The 22,500-nt window shown below is 46.0% G+C and overlaps 1 protein-coding gene across 1 annotated transcript in view; it reads right to left on the bottom strand.

The window, feature by feature from the left end:
• The window catches only part of LOC119386689 (peroxisomal carnitine O-octanoyltransferase-like), an 89,908-nt gene that overhangs the window by 50,324 nt on the left and 17,084 nt on the right, over positions 1–22,500 (bottom strand). The window contains 1 exon segment of the mRNA XM_037653978.2: positions 177–301. Within this exon segment, the coding sequence (XP_037509906.2) occupies positions 177–301 (125 nt within the window).

The raw sequence follows: 22,500 nt of genomic DNA, 5'->3' as shown, positions 1-22,500 counted from the left end.
GTTGAACCATCGAGAAATTTTTGTTCCGCAATGCATCCTCCTCGTTTTTTTTTTTTTTTTCTCCGTGCTTCTTTATATAGGACCTTCAGTCCACACGACGGTAGGGTCGTAGGCAGTGGAACCGCTTAATACCAGTTCGGGAAAACAGCCCGTGTACTCGTTGAGAGGCCACTCACCCAGTTATTGGAGTGCTGCGCCCTTTGCAGTAGCATCTTGTGGAGCTCAGCGCCGACGCCATTCTCGAAATCGGTAGCGATGCCCTCAGTGAGCACATACTCTTCGTCCGAAGCAACCGCGCGGACTGCAAAAGAAAAAAAAAAAGGAACAACGTTTGGTGAGAGTGGAGACAAACATTTCTTACTACAGGGTGCCCTAGTCATGGGCACTTGAAAATATGAAGACAGACGAAAGAAAAAAATGAGATGCAGTCATATGCAATATTTGTCACAAGTATTGAAGATTATGTGTTAGTGAAAAGGTGTGTCGGAGATTTCTAGAATACTTTAATCTGAAGCCTTTCAAGCAAGGAAGCCAAAGAACACCCCTACTCACCTAACAAGCCGTGGTAATGCGCAATATGGGAAGCGTCAATGAGTGACTGCGTGAGTGGATGAGTGAGCGAGTGACTGCGTGAGTGCATGAGTGATCCAATGCGTGGATGAGTGAGCAGTTGGGTGAGTGAGCGAGCGAAGGACGACTGCGGTGGTCAAGTGTTAGGAACCGTTCATCCCCAATGCGGGAGGTACTCGATTCGACTCGCAGTGCCGTCGGGGGGCACCCACCGGTTTTTTAATGGGGAGAGAGGTACCGCGACCTGGAGCTCGGTGGTTTGGGTGCTCATCTCGAGTAAATAGTACTGTGGGTACCCATCTCCTTTCAGCTCTCTTCATTGTTTATTCCACTCACTCGACGCTGCGCCGTGCTCCCTACAGGCTACTTTCCTAGCCTCGAACAGTGGTAAGAGAGAAAGAATTAGATTCTTGTGACAAGGAGAGTGCGGGGAAGAGAAAATGCACAGTGTAGTAACGAAGGAAGGGGAATTGATCAAGGGCTCGTTTTCTTTGTTATGTACAACTTAATGAAAGCAATAGACAATGAAGTGAAGGAGAGTATAGGGGCATTGTTTGTTGTCTTTTAACTGTAATGTGCTAATTATGATACAGATGTAAAAGAAGTGGACGAAAAGACAACTTGCTGTTGGTACATACCGAACCTACAAACTTCGAATAACTGGCAAAGAAGAGTGTTCCACGCTCGCTCTCATGGCTACGGACGGCGCTGGCTAACACTCCGAGGTTTACATGTACAAAAAATACCCAATAAAGTAGACGAGGGGGCAACCGCCGCTATTACTAAATTGGTACAGCATCGGACGCGTTATGCGAAGGTTAGAGGTTTGGTCCCTATACTAGCGACCAGGGCTGGGCAGAGATACTCAGAAAAGTATTCCGGAATACAGATATCGAAATACATGGATTGGAAGCCTAAAATACAGATACTGAGATACATTTGCCTTTAACGTAACGGGATATTTCGGAGATACTTTTGCAATAAGAAGAAAAAAGTATTCCGGAATACAGTTCCAGCGATACAGATACTGGAATACTCTTTATTTCAAGGATGCTCATACTACGCAGACACCTATTAGTGCAGCATAATGTTGTAATTAAAGTTACAGCGCATCGAAACGTTCAGTTCATTTATTTATTTATTACAGTACCCTCAGCGCCATTAAGACATTGCAGGGGAGGGGAGGCGGACAAAGTACATTATTAGTAATAATGACATGATTACAAGTATCAATTCCAATAAAAATACACTATTTCACAGCAACAGTAACAAGGATTGGACCCGGAAATCGACATACTTGGCGAACAAACTAAGTTATGCTAGAAATAGCACACTTCAAGCAAATCACTCGAATCACTAATGAACACCAGTGAATTGAGAAAAAGCATACATTTATTTTGAAGATCTGCTTTGCTGAGAAGGCTGCTGTGTAGGCTTCTCAAATAGGCTGTCTTCTAACATCGTCGGTTCAGCCTCAGCACAAGACTCACGAAAGAAAGAAAGTCTGTCTACCGCTGAAGGCGAGCACAAATTCGTGTTATAGTGAATAAATATCGCCTTCACAGCCGGATTGCCCTGCAGCGTGGCGATATCTCTTCTCGGGTCATCTAGATTCGCAACTTCCAGGTACCGTGGCGCCGCCGAGTGGTGGCCGCCGGAAGCTCTGTTGAGATTATTGAAATGTTGGACCCGCTTGAGTCAGCGAATGTTGCCACTTGTTTTGTCTCGTTTGGGGTCGTTTTGCGACGGTGTGCACGGTCTCGATACGTGACACTTTCGGTTCCTCAATGTGAACGGTAAATAAAAGAAAAAGACAACTGATTTTACTGCGGGCCTCGGTGCTCACAGCGTACAGTGGGAGGCAAAGCAAAAGCCTCCCCTTCAGATTAGCGCCTCGAAAACCCGTGAGTGGTTAAGCGGGTTTTCGCAAGCAAATAACCAAGGCCCATGAATGTATGTAGAATCCCATTTTGTGTGTGAGTATATGTCCACTACCTCATATCACCTTTCTCGCGTTTCGTTCCTCCGCTCGACACAGTCGCTGTGGAGACAGTACCAGAACTGATAAGGAATGCGTTCCGCCTCTAGAATATAATGAAAAGTCCGCTTTCAAATCGTCCATCGCACCATTCCACATCTGAAGTGGCTGTGAAGTGCCTCCGTCACCTTCACATCTCCAGCTCTTTTTGTTCAGTATTACTTACTGATGGCGCTGTTTTTTCGTCCCTGTCCCGTACGATGTTACTTATTGCACTTCTCATAAACACCAAAAGCGTAGGATGATAACAGGAACGTCACATCTTAAACGTGAAAATTGCGTCTTGCGCTGTTTTCATTAGCTGCTTGTCGACCTATTGTGACATTCCGCTGTTTATTTTTTCTCTTTTTTACCAGGAAAGCGCATTAAAATCGTATTTCCGATAATTGCACATTCCTCAAGTGGTTCTTGTGCTTCGGTCTCGAAGGGCAACACATCTTTTTTTTTTTCGTTTACTTAGATTACTTCGTGCTTTGAAGGGAGCTAAGGTAGCTACGCGGCAGAATGCAATGCAAGCAGAAATGAGATAAAGCATGTCTCCGAGAATGTCTCTGATATCACTGAGACATCTTTACTGAGTCTCCTACTACCATGCCGTGCTAACAACACAGCGGGGGTTGCAACGCGCGATTAAGCGCCGCAAGCAACGCGACTAGTGTGTTTGCTTTATTTACAATTGTGTGCATATTTATCTTCCTAATGAGGCTCCAATCACGTACCCGACATTCGTTTACTTATTATAATATGTCACCGCAACCCTGCTTTCACTAAAACATAAATCGGAGTGCAGCCGAAGCGCAAAGAACTGAACTCTTCGCCAAACAAGTACGTTCCTAAATCGTCTGCAGCGGGCCGATAATCTCAACGACCGCCATGTTGGATGTACAGTCGCGCCACCTATAGGCCGTGAAAGTTGCGAATACCGAAACACTTCCGCCCTCACTTGGGTTGTTCTGACTGTTCAGAATCCGAAGTCGGTCGCCATCTTCGGAATCCTCAGCCGTCTGACCCTGTCGGCTTCAATGAAGCTTCCACCACCACCGACGCAACCAGCACCCATTTCAAAAAGCCGCAACAGGCGAAGTCGGCTCCGGCGGTGGGGAAGCCTGATACCACAAAAGACCGTTTCACGCATGTAATCAATTAGGAACGCACCCTGACATTGGAGAGGTGGCTGAAAGCGCGTCAAAGATAGACATCTTCTAGTCACTTCCGCCGCGACTACGGGAACTGCTTATGGAAGTGCCGCCGCTTTGGAAACTGAACGCACGCGAAGCATTGCAAAGCCTGTTCCAAGGCGGTATCCGCGCGTGGGGTCGCGAAGTAATGGCTTTCCACCGGAAAAAAATTAGGCGTGCTGCACTGACCTTGAGAGACAGCGACTTTCGTCGGCAGAGGCCGACAACACTGCCCCCGCGATTCTGCCGTCCGCGGCGTCGCGCGCTTTACCACATGGACCATTCTGTGCTTGAGGGGAAACCATCGCCGCCCTATCTGTCTGCGACCGGCGGCGCGCCTTCGCTTGTCTTGGCACAAAAAAAGAAAAAAAAAACGTCATTCCCCCATTGGAAACACGCCTCAACTCATTTCCGACGCAAAAAAACAATGTAACGAGATACCTGTGTCCTGCATAGTATCGCAATACAGGCGATACATCGTAAATGTAATTCACTACTGAGATACAAATACATTTTTCAAATGTATCTCGATACAGAAATACAGATACTCAAAAGTATCTCTGAAATACTATCGCGATACTCTTGTATCGCGATACTGCCCAGCCCTGCTAGCGACAAGTTGTCTTTTCGTTCACTTTGATTTCTTTACGTTCATATCATAATTACTACACTACAGTTAAGGACTACAAATAAAGCCCCTATACTTTCCTTGACATCACTGTCTGTCGATTCCATTAGGTTGTACATAACAGCGTAGTAACAGCCTCTCGTCGGGGAGGGCACCTCAACCGTACTGTGCGGGAAGGCAGGTGGCAATTAAGAGAGATAGAAGAAACGGGAAAAACGGTGAAAACTTCGGGGAAGGGCAGGCGACCGCAGGAGTCACCAAAAAAAAGAAAAAAGAAGTGAGAGAAAACGAGAGGAACGCTTGCTCAACGTGGCTACACAGAATCCTCGAACGCAATTTTAAAACATGGGCTCCAATCCCCGCTGTGAAGGTGGTTGGCCAGCAAAGATAACCTGATTCGAGAGACCAGTGTGACGTGTCCTTGACAGATTAAGCAATGCACTACATGAAATTACTGACAGCGAGACAATTCAAGGCACTTTAATATCGCGCTCACGTCGCCCTTCGGGAGTCCTAACTACACCGTGGTTCTAACTATGCGTGGCCCTTCCATTACGTTATCACAACGCAAATGAAATCAGCTGCAGGCGGGCTCTTCACACGGCACATTGATTACATATGTACTGTCAGTTGTTTCTCTATGTGTTGCTGTTTATAAGATGAAACCTAAAATGTCAGGGCTGATTTCTGTGGAGATAACGTTAACAATATCAAGGCAATGCTAGCGCTTTCGTCTCGAATATGCAGCTTTTTATTTCGTAATTAACCAAGCACTTAAGGGGACACTAAAGTGAAACAATGAATCGGTTTATATTGATATTTGTACTCTGAGAACTCTAACGTCGTTAATATCACCATCATAGGTTCATTAATAGAGGAGAAAATCAAGGTCAAAGTTTCATTTTTATGTTTCGCGCCGAAATCGCCGCACATGACGTCACGGATTTCAAAGTGAATTTTAGTATCTTGTCGACAGTGGCTTAACAAAAATGTACTGAAAATTGGGTTGTTAAGTATACGGCCCCTCAGAGGAAAATGTACTTCGTTTTTACTGATTAGGAACTACGTAGCACCTAGTATATGCCGTCAAAATCTATGGCATCAAGACGTTTGGTGCGACAATTTCAAGTTCGCGTCGCTACCCGCACTTTTTTGCGCATGTTCTCGCTTACCAAGCGTCTTCTAGCGGCAAGCGTGGTGATTTTGGAATTGTGAAATAGTAATTTACTAATATGAGAAAAATCATTTTTCACTTCAGTGTCCCTTTAGAAGAACTGAGCAAAATAATTTATTCTGGCACGCGTTATTTCACTTTTCGCCTCCGTTCGTGGAATAATTTTCTGTCGACGGCGACGAACACGAATAAATCCTGGGATTCGAATCAAACTGTAAGAAATACCGATGTTCCGAAAATTGGCCACGTTTGCGCACGACCATGCTGCCAAAACAACCACCCCTAGCCTCGTATCATTGACGCGAAGTGTAATATGCCGAGCGCGAGCTTTTGCTGCCTACACTGCGGACGTTTACTCGCAAAATGGAGGCACCTTCAGAGGGTCTTATCGAATGGTACCCCCATAGTCGGCAGTGTTCGCCAGAGTTCTTCAATCATACGAGTTGCGAAACTCCCCACAGGCGCCATGTATCAAAATACGGTCACGCCATTGGCTGATATCGCGATGATCTGATTGTGGCGCCATCTGTTGGCGAGAAAACGAGCTAATAAATGGTATAGCAGCACCGTCGAAACAACGCGCTGAAAGTCCACGTCGACGCCGTCGAGTGTTTCCTGCGCGGCGAACACGGTCAGTGGACTTGAATGCTGCCAGCACCAACGTTACTAGAACAAACTCAGTTTCAAAGCTCCGTATCTCCGCCAGCGGAGGAGGGTGGTCCGAACGGCGGTCGCGAGAACTAGCGGCGCTGCAGTTCCGTCTTGCGCCACTATCGGCGCGTCGTCTGCTGCCACAGCATAACGCTGCGGTCCGCCGCGCAGTTGCTCGCGGCAACTGCGCGGCAACTTTCTTATTGTGCTAGTTAGGTGGATATGCATAAGGTCGTCTGTATGCATTGGCCCGCGTGCGTTGTTCATTTATTGGCTAAGAATCGATGTTCGGTCTATATTGCCACGCCGACTTCTTGTTTTATTTTGATGTATTCGGGTTTGACCAGCAAGGACGGTTATCAACGCTCGACGCTGCCCGCGAAGCAGTGTTCGAGAAGCTTCGCGATTGTAGTAGATCGTTTTGGTAAGATTGCGCGCCGCACGTGAATATTCCAGCTTTGTCGAGAGATAACGCCGCCAACAGCGATATCGCTGGAAAGTTCGATAGCGCCTGTATAAAAGCCGACGCGCTTGACCGCTTGTCAGTTGATCGACGGTAGACGCTCTGTTCACCGCTATCAGTGTATTGCTGTAGTTTGACTTTCAGTTTCCCGGCCACAAGTTCGGCCAAATGAAGAGTTTCATCTCGGACCTGCTGACTGCTGCCTTCGTCGACGTCATGACCCAGTGACAATATTTGAGCTGTCTACATTGCGCTTAACTTCCAAGCATAGGAGCTTCTAAGCCAATGAGGGTTTTCAGCGTAATTTTTATAACTACCACCACAATTTTAGCCGCTGCCGTCTTATCTAGACCAAGAACAACCCAACACGTTTGTAAAAGCCTTTATAGTGTACAAAGAAGCGTACTTACTCGAGATACAAAAACGTTCTAGAAAAACAGTACTCACGTTGTCTACAATTTATTCAAAAAAACTTTCTCGAAAAACATCACCAATGCTTTGCAATGTTTACAAGACACGTTTTCGCGACGGTTAAAGAGATAATGACCCAAAATCGGAAAATTTTACGAGAACTCGGTAAATGAAATCTCAGTGTGCGATTACGTCGAATAGATGTCGCCTCTGAGCAATTTTTTCAGCGGATAGTTGTATTTTCGGTGTCTCATCTTTCTACGTCGCATCCTTCTACGGTGCCTTAAACAATTCGAACAGATCGGCCGTAATGTGAGCACCGAGCAGTTATTCGTGCGTACTCTGTCGCTAGAAGAGTCGTCAGTATTCAACTTCAGTTTTCCAACTTCACCGAGCAGATATTCCATTCCCGCAGCACTTCTTACACTGTACGACAGCCGTTTGCGTTTCGTGCTGTAGCCGTTCACTACGCAGTTAAACTGCTCGCCAAGTACAATTATCTTTTGCACAAGTAAGTCTCCGTTCCCGAAGCAAAGTGTGGGATTGGGCTAGTTGGTATTAAATTATTAAACTGCTGCAGCGCAATAAATTTTACACGGTACACATAGAAAAGACGAGGACCAGCGCTCGTCGTCTTTTCTATGTGTACCGTGCCAAAATGTTTGCGCTGAGCAGCCCGTTCCCGAGCCTGCGAGTGTAAAATATTCCGCACATCTTGTTCCATACCTCGTCGTAAAATCTCTCGAAAATCCACTGCTTTGAAGGCATAGCGACAGCTGACAACTGATCGAATGTCACTGTGACGCAACTCTCAGTCTCGGTAGCGTATATAGGTAATCGCCTGCCTTTCGTTTTGCTGTTCTATTTCTGGCGGCTCCTCAAAACTGGTCACTGGGCTTTCGCGGGACGCCATGCGTTTTGGGAGGGGGGGGGGGGATTTGGCCTAAACCCCGAACATTTTGGCTTTGAAATGTGGGGTGGAAGTGCTGGGAACAAGCGCGGCACGACAACGGGCGCGCGTCCCGACTTTCCACGTGGGATCAAAACTTCTTGTCCCGCAACGACACGACGATAGTGCTTTACAATGTCGTCACTCTCAAAATGAACGTCACAGACCTTGCATTTCGCAGTAAACTTTCTATCTTTGCGATCCAAAGCTTGAATGGCGTAGGGTCTTTTCGAGGTCCGAAGAAGTGTCGTGAAGCGGAGTCGTCGTTGCGGTAGCCGCTCTTGCAGCCCGGCGCAAAGCAAGTCGGCATACCGCACTGTGAATCTGTTCGCCCTCGTTACGCTTCGTACATCATGCACGTGTCTTCGTACAAGACGCTAAGCCTGGTCAAGAACAGTCGCAAAAATGACGAGCTAACAAAGCGCAGACGACGCTGTAACCCACGTGCGCTCGTACATCGGCGGCGCCGATCACAACAAGCGCCAGCCGCGGGAGCTAGACGTGACTGCAGCGCCACTAGTTCTCACGACCGCCACGTGGACCGCCTCTCCGGCGGAGCTTTTAAACTGAGTTTGTTCTAGTAACGTTGGCCAGCACATCTGTGACCTTGGCCGATTGCTTGAGCTTACGCGCCAAGCACGTGCGTTGGAATCCCAGCAGCGGTGCGCAAGTTACGTCAGTCGCCTCGTCGCTCCCGCATTGTCCGCCTTGCAATGCTTCTGATTAAACACTAGTTCGTATTGAAGATATGCGTTTATATTGTGCTTACGTGCGTTTACGCAAATCACCTCACGTAAACACAATACCCACTACGGCATTTTTGTGTGTTCCGGTGTACAAGCCCGCAAGAGATGACACGTTCACGAAGCGAGCAGTGTTTTTACGCGTGCGGGTTACATTTTGCAGATTTCTTTTCATTCTTGGTGCGGCAAATTGCGCAATAGCAGCGAGGACGCAGTTACCATGGTGATGCGGCGTGTTTACACTCATCGCCCCCCGGTGGCACGTCGGAGTTGGCTGATATTAGTTGGCTGACAATATCGTCGAAGTTGGCCTGATATTACTATCGATAAACTGTTCCCTTCCTTCCCATCACCACACGAAGTCATGACATCGTACTGTTAGATTGAATATTTACTAGATTAATTGGCTCGTATTCATAGGTGTCCAACATGGACACCTATGAACACCTATGAACACCTATGAATGATACCGTGGTGCATGATATCCGCCAATATATGGACTATTCATATACTAAAAAAATTTCGGCAGACCCATCTGTTTTATGCGAAGCAGTCAGCGAGTATATATACTGCATTTTTTGTCTTTGAATCAAGCGTTACGAGGTGGATCGACGTGTTTTTGTAGGTGTAGTAGTTGTATGCACATCGTTGGCTCACCAGGCACGTCGACCACACTGGCGTTTAAAGGGACACTAAAGAGAAACAATGAATTGGTCTACATTGATAAAGTGTGCTCGGAGAACCCTTGTGTAGTTTATTTCACCACCATAGGTTTATTATTAGAGGAGAAAACCCAGTTCAAAGTTTCATTTTTTTAAATTTCGCGCCGAACTTTGTAATTCGTGACGTAAAAGACTTCAAAGAGCATTTAACGTATTTTGGCGCCACTGGCTCGACGAAATTTCCACAAACTCGTTATGTCAAGTCTCAGGCCCCCTCAGAGGACAATGCACTTCGATTTAACCGATTAGGAACTACGTATAGGCCCAAGCAGGCGCCGTCAAAAATATGTGACGTCACGGCAAATGGTGCGGGAATTCCAAGGTGGCGTCGCCACCTGTATTTTCTTTTTGCGCGTTTTCTCGCTTATTAAGCGTCTTCGTGCAGAAAGCGTGGTGTTTATGGTATCGTGGAAGACTACTTGACTAATGCGAGAAAAATCGTTTTGCTCTTTAATGTCCCTTTAAAGGGTAACTTATGGTCTGATGACGTCAGAACTCAAGTTAGATCACATACGTCGACAGTATTATCCAAACGAAGTGCACTACACCGTGCGATGACGCGAATATCACACGTAACTTTCGTTGACGTATTCCTCCGCGGTCGAGCAGCGCTTGAATATAGCTTGCTGAATCATGGGAACGCAAATGTAATGTTTATTAGACTGCTATAAAGGCGGAGCTAACACTGGAACCACAGACGTTAACCTGACATGACGCCTGTACCGTAGGAGCATATACGTAGTGTTTATTGCTTTGTTATAAAATTAGATAGCCAGCATCACAACCACAATTGACGTTCCACCGACATTACGCCTGCATAGGGTGTTTTTCCAAAGCAGTTTCTAGACTTGGCGTGGCTCTGTGGTAGAATACCTGACTGTCATGCAGAATACTTGGGTTCGATTCCTGCTGCGATCCTCTTTTTTATTCTTCGCATTCGTCGGGTCAACGCTGCCGATGTAGGTTTTTCTTAACGTTCTTGCATTTAAATTACCAATGTCCGTTCTCGCCGTTCCTGGGTAGATATAAACTGTGAATCACCTGTGGCGCATACCCGTAAACCGCGGCCCGTGGTAAACGGGTATGTGTCAAACGTGTCTTGAGCAAATGGTTTGACGACGTACGCGACATGATTTCACGCTATTCATGTCGATCATGACCAGACAGTCATATTGGTCAAATCCTCTTACCCTCCTATGCCAATTTTGGTCAACACGAAGTTAAGGAAGCGATCACGAAAGCACCCAGACGTAGGCGGATGGCGGGCAACAGACAGACAGACAGACAGACAGACAGACAGACAGACAGACAGATAGATAGATAGATAGATAGATAGATAGATAGATAGATAGATAGATAGATAGATAGATAGATAGATAGATAGATAGATAGATAGATAGATAGATAGATAGATAGATAGATAGATAGATAGATAGATAGATAGATAGATAGATAGATAGATAGATAGATAGATAGATAGATAGATAGATAGATAGATAGATAGATAGATAGATAGATAGATAGATAGATAGATAGATAGATAGATAGATAGATAGATAGATAGATAGATAGATAGATAGATAGATAGATAGATAGATAGATAGATAGATAGATAGACTCAAAGTGCCTTGGGTTCGCTAAGAAATGCTCCGCATTTAAACGAAGTTACATTGTATGCTATTAGACACGTCCAAGTGGTTCATTCGCTTTTCACTGTCACTCCATCATGAGCTATACAGTTTTCTCAGTTACAGCCTGACAGGCTTCTTTAAAAATAAAACATTGACAGAAGCCTGTCTTTTTACAAATCGCAATAAATATGACACAGCTTGACACTCCATTGCAGTTATTTCACAACTGACATAAGACCCACGTGGTTCTTTCCAAGCCACTGGCATTTCGTGTATCAACACTCGGGGACGTACCAGTTAACGATTAATATTATTTAGAGGTGTTTAAAAGGACATACTGGTGGACTAGTTGGTATTGCATAACTCGGAACAGTAGCGCAAAAATCACACAGACGACGACAGAGCAAGACGGGACACAGCACTTGCTCTGTCGTCGTCTGTGTGATTTTTGCGCTACTGTTCCGAAGGTGGCGCGCCTCACATGCATAACGTAATAATTGGTGGGTTTAACGTCCCAAAACCACGCTATGATAATGAGAGACGCCGTAGTGGAGGGCTCCGGAAATTTCGACCACCTGGAAGTGCACGGGCCTCTAGCATTTTCGCCTCCATCTCAAATGCGGCCGCCCGCGACCTGAGGGTCGCACGTCACTTGCAGGAAGCGACGGTTCAGATTCAAATCAAAGGAGTGAACGTCATCAAGGCACCACTGTTCACCATTAAACCCGTTTCTCATTTTCGATATACGTCCTTGGTCAAACTGAACAACTAAACTTCACCCGGACATGCGGTGGAAAGCAAGTCGTCAACTTTTCTGCTTTTGTGACGACCTTTTGGGCCTTCCTCGAATTCTATCGACGACGACAGGCAGTCAGCGTATCATAAACGGCAGCAATGTATGCGATGGAGGATGTTTCAGGCGGCTATCGGGGAACTACGACTACTCGATCATTCCAGAATGACCAACCAGGATATGCGAAAAATAACACTCCTCTGTCGATATTTCAGTGCGTGCTGAAGGATGGTCGAACAAACACGGTAGCAAGCACGGTATTGGCCTCGAGGAGTTACGGAGTCGCCCTCTATCGGACGCGCCTCGATTGCGTGCTAGGCAGGATACCGCCGGCGCGCTCCCCATAGGTTTTGCTGTCGGCGCTCTACAAAAACACCTCGCGGAAGCCCTCCAGGGCATTTCTGTAAGTACTTTCGAAATGAACTGTGTTCTTTAATGTCAAAATAACCATTTTCGACGAACTGAAAGCACAAGATAGTCTACAGTCGCTGTCTCTTTGCAGAAAACCGAGCACCCGCTTCACGCTGTCACCGCGTTGGAGACCCCTGAACCGGCCTCTTGCGTGAAAGGTAGTCACTCTCTGAGTGCAAACTATGTGGAATATCTCGTTACAGTAGACTGTCTGTATAACCAAACGGAGCATAACAGAAAGAAGCCTCAAGCCAGCGATCGCACGGGTTCGCGACGACTGACGGTGCTTCTGCATGTATGAGCGTCTGCATGTACGTATGTTCGTGCTGATGGTTTCGCTTTTGCTACGAGCGCGTTTTGGCACCGCGCTGTGAACTTTAGGCCGGAAAATAAGAGAATTTGTGAGTAAACAAACAACTACTGTTGCGCGGACGTTATCAGAACAGCTCAAAAATATTTTCCTTACAACTGCGGCTTCGGAGCGCATGGCAACTTTGTGATCTGCCGTCCCGACGATTGAGTGTTTTTTTTTTCTTTTTCGGTCTAAATTCGGTACGTTTCAATGTCATTTGACAAGTTGTCTCGCACTGCGTATTGATCGGTCTTCTCAGCGGGCAAATGCCGCTGCTTTTGTTTCTTTATTCGGAGCATTTGTTTCGGTTGGTGCTCACACAAAACGTGAGCAAATGCGACGCCTTTTTTAATGCTCCTTAATTATCGTTCCGTTTGCATTCCAGTGAACTTGCCGCTCTCTGTCATCAACAAATTCATAGACCAAGGCTTCACCACTTCGAGACTGCTGGTGTAAGGAGAACCAGTCTACGAGACCGAGCATGTAGTAGCATGCGACGCCTAGGAAAAGAAAGAAAATACAGTAACGTTTGCCGGACTTGTTCTGCAAACGTCGGCTGTGAACTAGGACCCACATGAACTTGAAATAGCGGTGAATAAAATAGAAGGTATTGCAGCAACCAGCAGCCGCAAAACAGGATAGTGATTATTTGGCGAGAACCCCAGCAATTTTGGCAGCAGTGTCGTGTCTAACGCCGACAGGGTGGCATCATTCCCACATAAATAAATGAGGCTCCTAGAAAATACATTGAGTTGGCCGGTGGGCCGATCACGGAGGCAATGCAAAATTTATGTAGCTTATGAAGCAATGCATGTCTCATCAAATGGGAAGGTTGCCCGTCGGCGTCCCGCGTAGGCGGCGTCAACACGAGTGATGCAAAAAATAATCGTCACGTGATGGTGTCACCATATGAGGTCATCATGACGTCACAGATCGCCAAAATTTGTAGCGTCATTATGACGTCACGTAATGTGACGTCACATGATGACGTATTCACACGTCATGGTCGCTTTGCATTGCCTCCGTGATCGGTCACGGAGGCCGTGCAAAACCGCGTTAGGCGCAGAACGCTTTTGGAGGGGGGCGCGGGAGAATAAGTACATCGACTGACAAGAAGAAGATGGCTTTCGCCTTCTAGTCATCTTTAACGAATGCATAAGGGATCCTGTGCGCTTTTTAATTCAACGTATCTAAACAATGACTTGCGCATCTGCAGCTGATTTTGTGGACGCTGAGCACGGGGCCGACGATCAAGAGGTCGCATTGGAGGGCTCTGAGATGGCATCGCACGTGGTAAAAGGTAGCGCTTTTACCATCCTGTGGCACATATAAGCATCATTTGCCGGCGGGAAGCGCGCGCGAGCCATCGTCTCAGTGCGCGCTGTCTGCTACTCACCGAACATCGCAGGCCCGACGCAGTAACAAAACTATTCGTCGCGGAAGGGCTTGTTACGCACAAGACTCGTAGCGGATAGCTACTTGCCGGTTCTTAGCTTTACAACCCATGCTTCACGCTGTTTCTTGTCCCGCGGTTACCAGTGCAGGCTGACACTGGGCTCCTTTGCGTAAGCGCGGCACTGCGGCACTGAGCGGTAGAGCCCCATGTTCGTCGCCTTCGGAGGCAGCCACTCTATTACAATGGTTTCAATTGAGTAGAAAATGAGAGAAAACTTCCGAATTCGAACAGACCGCAGCGCATGTGGGACTTGAAACTCGTTTTCAAAGCACGCGGCAGTGCGCCACAAGCAGCCGACGCGGCCGCTGAGACCACGTGATCCTGCCAAGCACGTCACGCCGACGGTGGCGCCGGCGTTTCCAGTGGCGGGCCTCGAGGCCAATAGCCACCTACCGCGCCTTTCAGCTGAAGCGCTATATTGAGTAGACGAGCACAGCGTATCATCCTAGACGCCAGCTGCTACTGTTGTCATGTCAGCAAAACACAAGCTTTAGTATTTGGGCGTAAGTGAGAAGTGGAACAACATACAGAAAGATATGTACTACACTGCTGAAATAACTGACCTCACTACACAAATATAGCAATGATCTTGAAGTTGCAGTTCTGCTAATTACTCAAGATTCCTGCACAGATTAAAAGTCCTTGAGCACGGGGCGTCGCTGGCCCCCGGTTCAAGGATTTTTCGTCTCCTTACGCTTCCGTCTTCCTCTGAACCTCGGCCTCATTTCAATATTCGTGCCCCCCCACTGGCTTTTTGATTCAATACAGTTTTTTTATTTATCATCTGTCCAAACGCCACGGCTTCTTGCGTTTACGAAGTGAGCCGTTAATTTCCTCACGGTCTGTATTGTAATGTATGTAATGTATGTATGTATGTATGTATGGTATGTATGTATGTATGTCTGTATGTTATGTATGTCTGTTATGTATTGTTATGTATGTGTATGTATGTTATGTTATGTATGTATGTATGTATGTAGTCTGTATGATGGTATGTATGTATGTAGTGTATGTATGTATGTCTGTAGTATTGTATGTATGTATGCTAGTATGTATGTATGTATGTATGTATGTGTATGTATGGTATGTATGTTGATGTAGTATGTATGTCTGTATTGTATATGGTATGTATGTATGTATGTATGTATGTATGTGGTATGTATGTATGTATGTATGTAATGTATGTATGTATGTATGTATGTATGTATGTATGTATGTATGTATTATGTATGTATGTATGTATTATGTATGTATGTGATGTATGTATATGTATGTATTAGTAGGTATGTATGTATGTATTATGTATGTATGTATGTATGTATGTAGGTATGTATGTATGTAGTATGTATGTATTATGTATGTTGTATGTATGTATGTATGTATGTATGTATGTAGTAGTATGTATGTATGTATGTATGTATGTATGTATGTATTATGTATGTATGTATTGTATGCGTGAGTGTATATGTGTGGTGAGTGTATATCTGTGTGTACGCAACTCCTTCCCTATAAATACTTAGTTGCACATGTCACAACGGGCCTTTGCGGAAGCTTTGACTCGTGAACTCGGAGCGAAATACATGGAAAAAAAGAAATCGTTTTTAGAGGAACCGCGCAAGCCATGAGTTTCATTACGTCTGTAACATCCAAAGAAAAACAAAAGGCAACTCCAGTATGAAGATACTTTAGTTATGCGGTGAACATTTATATAAAGAATTGCTTGAAAACTGCAAAATTTAGAACTCAGATATTAATTTTGCAGGTATACGTGCCTCAGCAATAAGAGCGATATCATAATTCTGTAAATGGCACCAAACATTTAATCTAAGCGGATCAAAATTCACGCATTACACAATCCCGAAACACACCAGTAACACGCGGGAAAAGCCCTCGTAAACATATCATTTCACGTTTGAGCGAACTTATAAATCACACTGGTTCGATTGAGATCTGCTCAAAGAGATTCAGTTTATGAAAGTGCAACGTCCGTGTTTGACGCCAAATTACGAAATCGTAATCCTAGTGGCTTTTCTTTTTCAGCAATCTCATAAAATTAAATGGAGGTTTTGTATCTATATATTGCTTTCTAAGCCGATATCATTTATTTTTCTTGTCGTGAATATTACATATTATTCAATTCATTTAGCCGCCGCTCTGTTACAATGGTTACGGTGCTTGCCTGCTGACCAGACGGGTGCGGGTTCGATCACGGCCGCGGCGGTCACATTTCGATGGAGGCGAAACGCCAGAGGCCCGTGTACTTAAATTTATGTGCACGTTAGAAAAACCCAAGGTGTTCAAAATATTCCAGAGTCCTCCATTACGGTGTGCCTCATAATATCATTGTTTTGGCATATAAACTCCCAGCAATCTTTATTATATTCAAATCATGCAGGTCACCAGTTGTCTCGTAAAAGCATGCCTGCGTTTTCATGTATTTTAACGCGGAAAACAGAGCTAGCCTAAAGCCACCTCTTGTATTTAAGCCTGTACTGCGAAAGAATAGCGAAATTGAGCTCAGAAAACAGACAAGTCCTCATTTTGACGCCATGTGGGGGCGATCGAGCAAGAACGCGTAAATCTGTAGCCATCATGAAAAAAAAAAAAAAAAAGTAGCGCTTCGTACATGGCGCTTGCTATCTAGCGTAATAACACCGCATCAAGTTAACAGACCAGCTGTACCTTTTCAGGTGCAATAATTAAATGTCGCGCTATATCAGAAATACAGACGGTTTTACAGATTGCTTCACATTGCGATATGATTCGCCTGCCAAGTATTAGCGCAAAAGTATATAAATACAGTGATGCTACCGTGGACTTCTGATTTGGAGCAATTTTTGGAGCAGCAAAATTTCCATTTTGGAGCACTTTGAAGCAGCAAAATTTTCATCTTGGAGCACTTTGGAGCAGATAATTTTGCATCTGGGAGCAATCTGGAGCAGCGAATTTTACATCCTGGAGTGCACTACAGAAGCATATTGCAATAACATTCAAGCACCGGAATATTACTATGGGGCTCTTATGAAGGCTAGAAATATTTCGATTCATTGCAAATCTCATGGAAAAAATCATCTCAGGAGAGCTCCATACTTCACTCGCTAATGAAAAAATAAGGGCTCATGCAGTTGAGTGTTCTGAATTAACCTCTTCGGCCATTATTTTCGACACTAGCAAATAAACAGAATACCAGATCAATAAAATTGCGCTTTATGAAATAACACTCTAAATACATCTATGTGGTTATCAGCAGACATTGTAGACAAACGGCGTGATGTACAGCAGTACCTCAATACCAAAGAGCCACACTGTCCCTAATGAATTCCCCTAAGAAAACTCCTACGCGAAAGCCAGGTTCTTTTTCTTCTCGATCGACGGGTTGATCCCCCCCCCCTCCTTTTCTGCAAGCGTTCTGCACCTCACCTGGTTTTGCGCTAGCTCCATGATCGGCGCACCAATTACGGAAGCAGCGTAAAGCGACGATGTCGTGATGGCGGCATCACGTGACATCACGATATATGACGCCATGATGACGTCACAAGTTTTGACGATCTATGACGTGATGATGACGCCATCACATGATCATTTTTTGCATCAATCGATTGACGCCGCCGACGGTCAATTTTCGTGTTTGCTAAAGCATCTGATGATTTCGTATTAATATTGCGTATTGAACGTTAACAACCTGGCCTTACATACCAAACTGCCCTCCACCATGTCACCTCCTTGCCATGTGCGAAACAGCTTCGCTTATCATCCACTTCACAGAGTGAAATGGCTCCTCAACTTTTTTTAAATGTTTATTGTGATAACAATTATATGGACGCTCTCCGCGGATTTTTGCCGTCGCCATTGCCGTAATTTTCTGTATAAAGACCAAATTAATAACATCACCACGCGCACTCTAGTCGCGGGTAAAAGCTCGCGAGCGCTGGCGACGAACGCGGCTGAAGCGGAGATTAAGCTAGCCGGCCGTCTGTCTCCGTCGCACGGACAGCGCATGAGATAACATCTTCCCGCGTGCGGGCCTGCCGTCGATTGCTCATCAAACAGAGAAGAAACGCCCCGCCCGTCTTTCGTAAGGAGCATGAAAGGACGCCAGGGGAGCGGGGGGCACCGCATCGTTCGAAGGCGCAGGTCGCTTGCGCGCGCGCCATCTCGAGGCATCAGGAGACGGCTCGTAAACTTGCTGTGCTCTCAACGCTTACTTCGTGTTTAGAGAACTCAGAGCAAGAAAACGCTTCGGTTCCTGGAGCGGCCATATTCCCTTAAACCAGTTTTTTGTTGAGTTACGCGAGATCGAATCCAAAAGAGTTAGCTGCTAGCCTTACTTCGTTTAACAATACAATTTGTTGGTATCGCATTCATTGATTCGCCCTTAAGCGAAACTGAGTTTTTTTACCCGTCAGCTATTGACCCCCGAAAGCGAGGAGCGGACGTGTAACATGGGGTAGCCGCTTCACTGACGGGCCCGCTACTGACAGCTGCGTATTTGCGAGTGCTCCGACCAGGATATATGCTTTTATTAATGAGATGACATTTTTAAAAAGCAAGCAAAAAATTCGAATTGGAACCCTAGCACGTGAGCTCGAAAGGGCAGGGCCTTTCAGGGGGTATTTACCGCAGAGTGATTAAACTCGGACGTGCTCGTATAAGCAATCACGAAAAAGCTCTTCCGAATGAAGATCCATGAATAAATTATATCTGAGGAAAAGTGTGAACGCGTTTCCACCGTTCGCGTGCTCTTCCATAAACGCGAAGCAAGGAAAATTCGATATTGTTCCATATATATACTGCTAGCGACCCCAGATTTCATTCCGCGATGTCCGGAAACAGAAGTGACAGACATTTTAGCAGCACACATGTAGTTATTACTGAACATTGCCTTCCTTACGTGCCGTGCGACGCTTGAAACGAGCTATCAGCAGCGTTTCTAGAACAGACGACGTCCCCCGATGAATCGCCGTCGCACTTTCTCGCTACCGAGAGGCCTAGACGTCACGAGCCCAGTGTTGTACGGAACGGCGTTCCAAGGAACGACGTTCCAGGAACTAGTTCCTTTTGGGAGGAACGGAGGAACGCCACCGTTACATTGAGGACCGGTGGAACTGTAACGGTAACTCGTTACGTTTACGAGGGAACGGCAGAGGGAACGGCGTTCCTTCTATAAACGTTCCACCTCATTGGACAGGCGCACGCATACAGCGCATCATGCAGAGAAGGGCGGATGGGCGACCGCGTGAGGCGCAAAAATCTACCGTTCACCTGTCACGTGACTATGAAGCATCCTGGTTTGCACGTATAAGTGTTCTGTGTTTGCACTTCAAGGCACTCGCCGAGGTGCAGGGAAGCGCGCGACGCCGAGACCGACCATGTAATGCCGTGATCAGGTGAACATTTTCAGGCACTGTTTCTTTAGACGATAAAGTAAAGGAAGGTGCACTGAGCAACAGCGTCGCGCAGCGTTGAGACGGCCACACAACGGCATGGGATTCGCGTCGTCTTCTTGGCACCTTGCAAGGTTAAAGAAGTGTGCCGACTTCTGACAAGAACAAAACAAGAGATGTCATGCAAGAAGAACCATCACATGAAGTATACCAGTTGCGTTTCTAACGTTACATGCGAGATGCCCTATTCGTGCGGTCGGTCTTACATATAGGCCACACCATCCGATGTTTCAATGAGCGTGCACAGGAGCACAACCGATCCTTGCGCACTGGCACGGGCAGCAATCTGGCCTAGGTGCTTTGCAAGAAATGCGATAGCAGAAACTGTTTGCCTGATCCGAAAAATACAAAATTCCTATCGAAGCTAAATCTAGAGCTTAAAGGGAAGTCGTCGAGGCGTTTTACATCGCAAAAAAAGGAGATAGCTGCGTCACCTCTCCTTCCATATCACTATCAAGAGATGGAATTCTTAGATGGACACATCAGGTCACTCCCGCGTACGTGATGCGCACGCGTTCTTGTTATTGTTTTTAACAATGTAATTGCACGATTGTTTCTTGCTTTTATGTTTTGTTATTTTGAAGAACTCATAAATCACCTGCTCTCCGTAAATAAAGTCAGTTGGAAGGTCTGCGCTTGTGTGTGCGTATGCATGTTCCTGCTATCGTCCGGTCTTCTTCGCGCAGTTTAAAACCTTGTTGAAGGTGTTCCTTCAACATGCGAGTTATATCCGCGGCTATCGGTCTACAATATTAGAGTTCAGTTCGACAGCCATTGCATTGGTAACGTCTCTGTCATGCAATAAACAATAGGCGTACATCCAGCGCTATATTCTTGTTGCACCCGCTGAGCCTGCCCTGGCCCCTACGACCTCGATTGACTTTGTTCTGATTTGTGTACAACACGGCAGTACCCTCTAGCACTTCCATGGAACGTGTTTTGAACATTGCCAACGCAGTGCTGACGAGAATTCATGTTTGTCTGTCAACACCAAGGTGCAACTGTTGATGAATGCGAACAAGGGACTTTACTAAGTTGCGAATATGTATCGTGGACATTATTTTCTACTGACACAATAATATTGAATCACCACTCATCAAACACCTATGCATTGTCCCTTTTGATGAGGTTTTTCGCGCAAGAAATTTAATTATGTTGGTGTATGTGTGGAAATTTCTGGTTCACTATCTGAAGTGCAGTATCCTGACTGTGCACTTGAAGACCTACGTGGAAAGTGCCACATGTGTTGCATTTGTATAGACGAGTACGAAAGTTGCAGTTAGACGTGTGTAGTATTGCCGGTGGTCTCTAAATAAATTCGTCTAGGCGCGTTTCTTTAGATTCGTTTTATGTACACCTGCTTCCGGCGATGTCAAATTCGTATTATATATGTAGCTAGATGTGAGTTTTATATTGCTCACTTTATTTCACCTCAGGATTATCCTACACTATATTTTGATTAAAACGCCAAATGTAACGCTAATGTAACGAGACGTTCCAATTTTCGAATTGTAACTGGAACGCGTTCCTTCCGCGTTAAGGGAACTTGTAACGGGAACTCGTTTCAAAATTAGGAAGGAACGAGGAACGAGCTGTCGTTCCTGTTTTAGAGGAACGTGTACAACACTGCACGAGCCTCTGCGGAGAACGCGTTTTGCTGTCGAGCCGACTTGCAGAACAGAAGCTGCGTCGGCACCGTGCATGGCATCGCGGCTTATTCGGGACGCACGCGCGAGCGCTATTTATTCAGCGGAATAATTCTTGGTCCATGGTTGCGACTTTGGCACCCCAAGATCAAGCTGCACATGTTCTGACGCGCCGGCCGTGCGATTGCCGGTAATAGACGCCCCCAAACCCGAGACTTTGGCGCAGTTTGGCGCAATTTTCGTCGATATTATCAGGATGGCGCAGTAAATACAATTTGGCGCACTTTGGCGCAGTTGGCGCAGGAGTGGAATCACTGTAAATATAACGATATACTGCCTTATACATCACGAAATCCACAAATCTCGCCAGGAAGGAATAAGTGCCGGCTATGGGTCAGCCGAAAGCCCTAACCACACGTACGTGTTGCAGCGCGTCAGTGTGTGGCCTGTGCACTCGGCGCCGTGCCCTCTCCCTATGGAGAGAGAGAGGGCGCGGCGCTGAGTCTACACGCCACGCGCTGACGCATTGTAGCGCGTAAGTACGTGAGGTTAGGGCTTAGCCCCGCCTGCTGCAACAGCACACCACCATCGCCTAACTGTTACCGGAACTTTTCTCGGGCACAAATAAAAATTTTAAACAAGTAAAAACTCAGCATACAAGGTACTAAATGAGAAAACAAAAAAAATAACATAGAGATAACGCCCACTGGAGCAAAGAAACGCGCCGCTGATTTCGGATACAATCGCGTCCCGTCATCGGCCAATGCGACTACGTTTCAGAACGGCGGTACTTTTTAGAGCGATAGATAGCTCTACTCCCCCCCCCCCCCTTCCCCCTCCCACCGGTACACATCCAGAAAACGGCGTTGTGTATGCGTTTAAAATCCTCTGGCGCCGCCCCTGGCGATAAGTCGCTGCTATCGCTCGACAAGCTTGGTTTAACGGCATTCAACAGCTGCATTTCTTTATTAAGGTGTGAGATTCTCGAACAATCACATTCGGCGATACTAGCACCTTCGCGACCACTCGTGTGACGTGGCACCAGAAAAAAAAGAGATCTACCAAAACTTAATATCTTTTCTTTTTTTTTTTACAAATTCGTTGGTAGTGCAAAGGCGTTGGTAGCGCTACGTCTGAAGTACTTGCGTCTACGCCTTTTGTTCAGCGCGGCGATGGCGTCTCATTTAGGAATTTACTTCCACCTACTATCCTCAATACACTCACTGCAGGTGAGCGTCAA

This window comes from Rhipicephalus sanguineus, chromosome 3 (assembly GCF_013339695.2).
Source record: "Rhipicephalus sanguineus isolate Rsan-2018 chromosome 3, BIME_Rsan_1.4, whole genome shotgun sequence".
Lineage (NCBI taxonomy): Eukaryota > Metazoa > Arthropoda > Arachnida > Ixodida > Ixodidae > Rhipicephalus > Rhipicephalus sanguineus.
The sequence above is the reverse complement of the archived record's forward strand: the minus strand, read 5'-3'. Positions and strand labels throughout refer to the sequence as shown.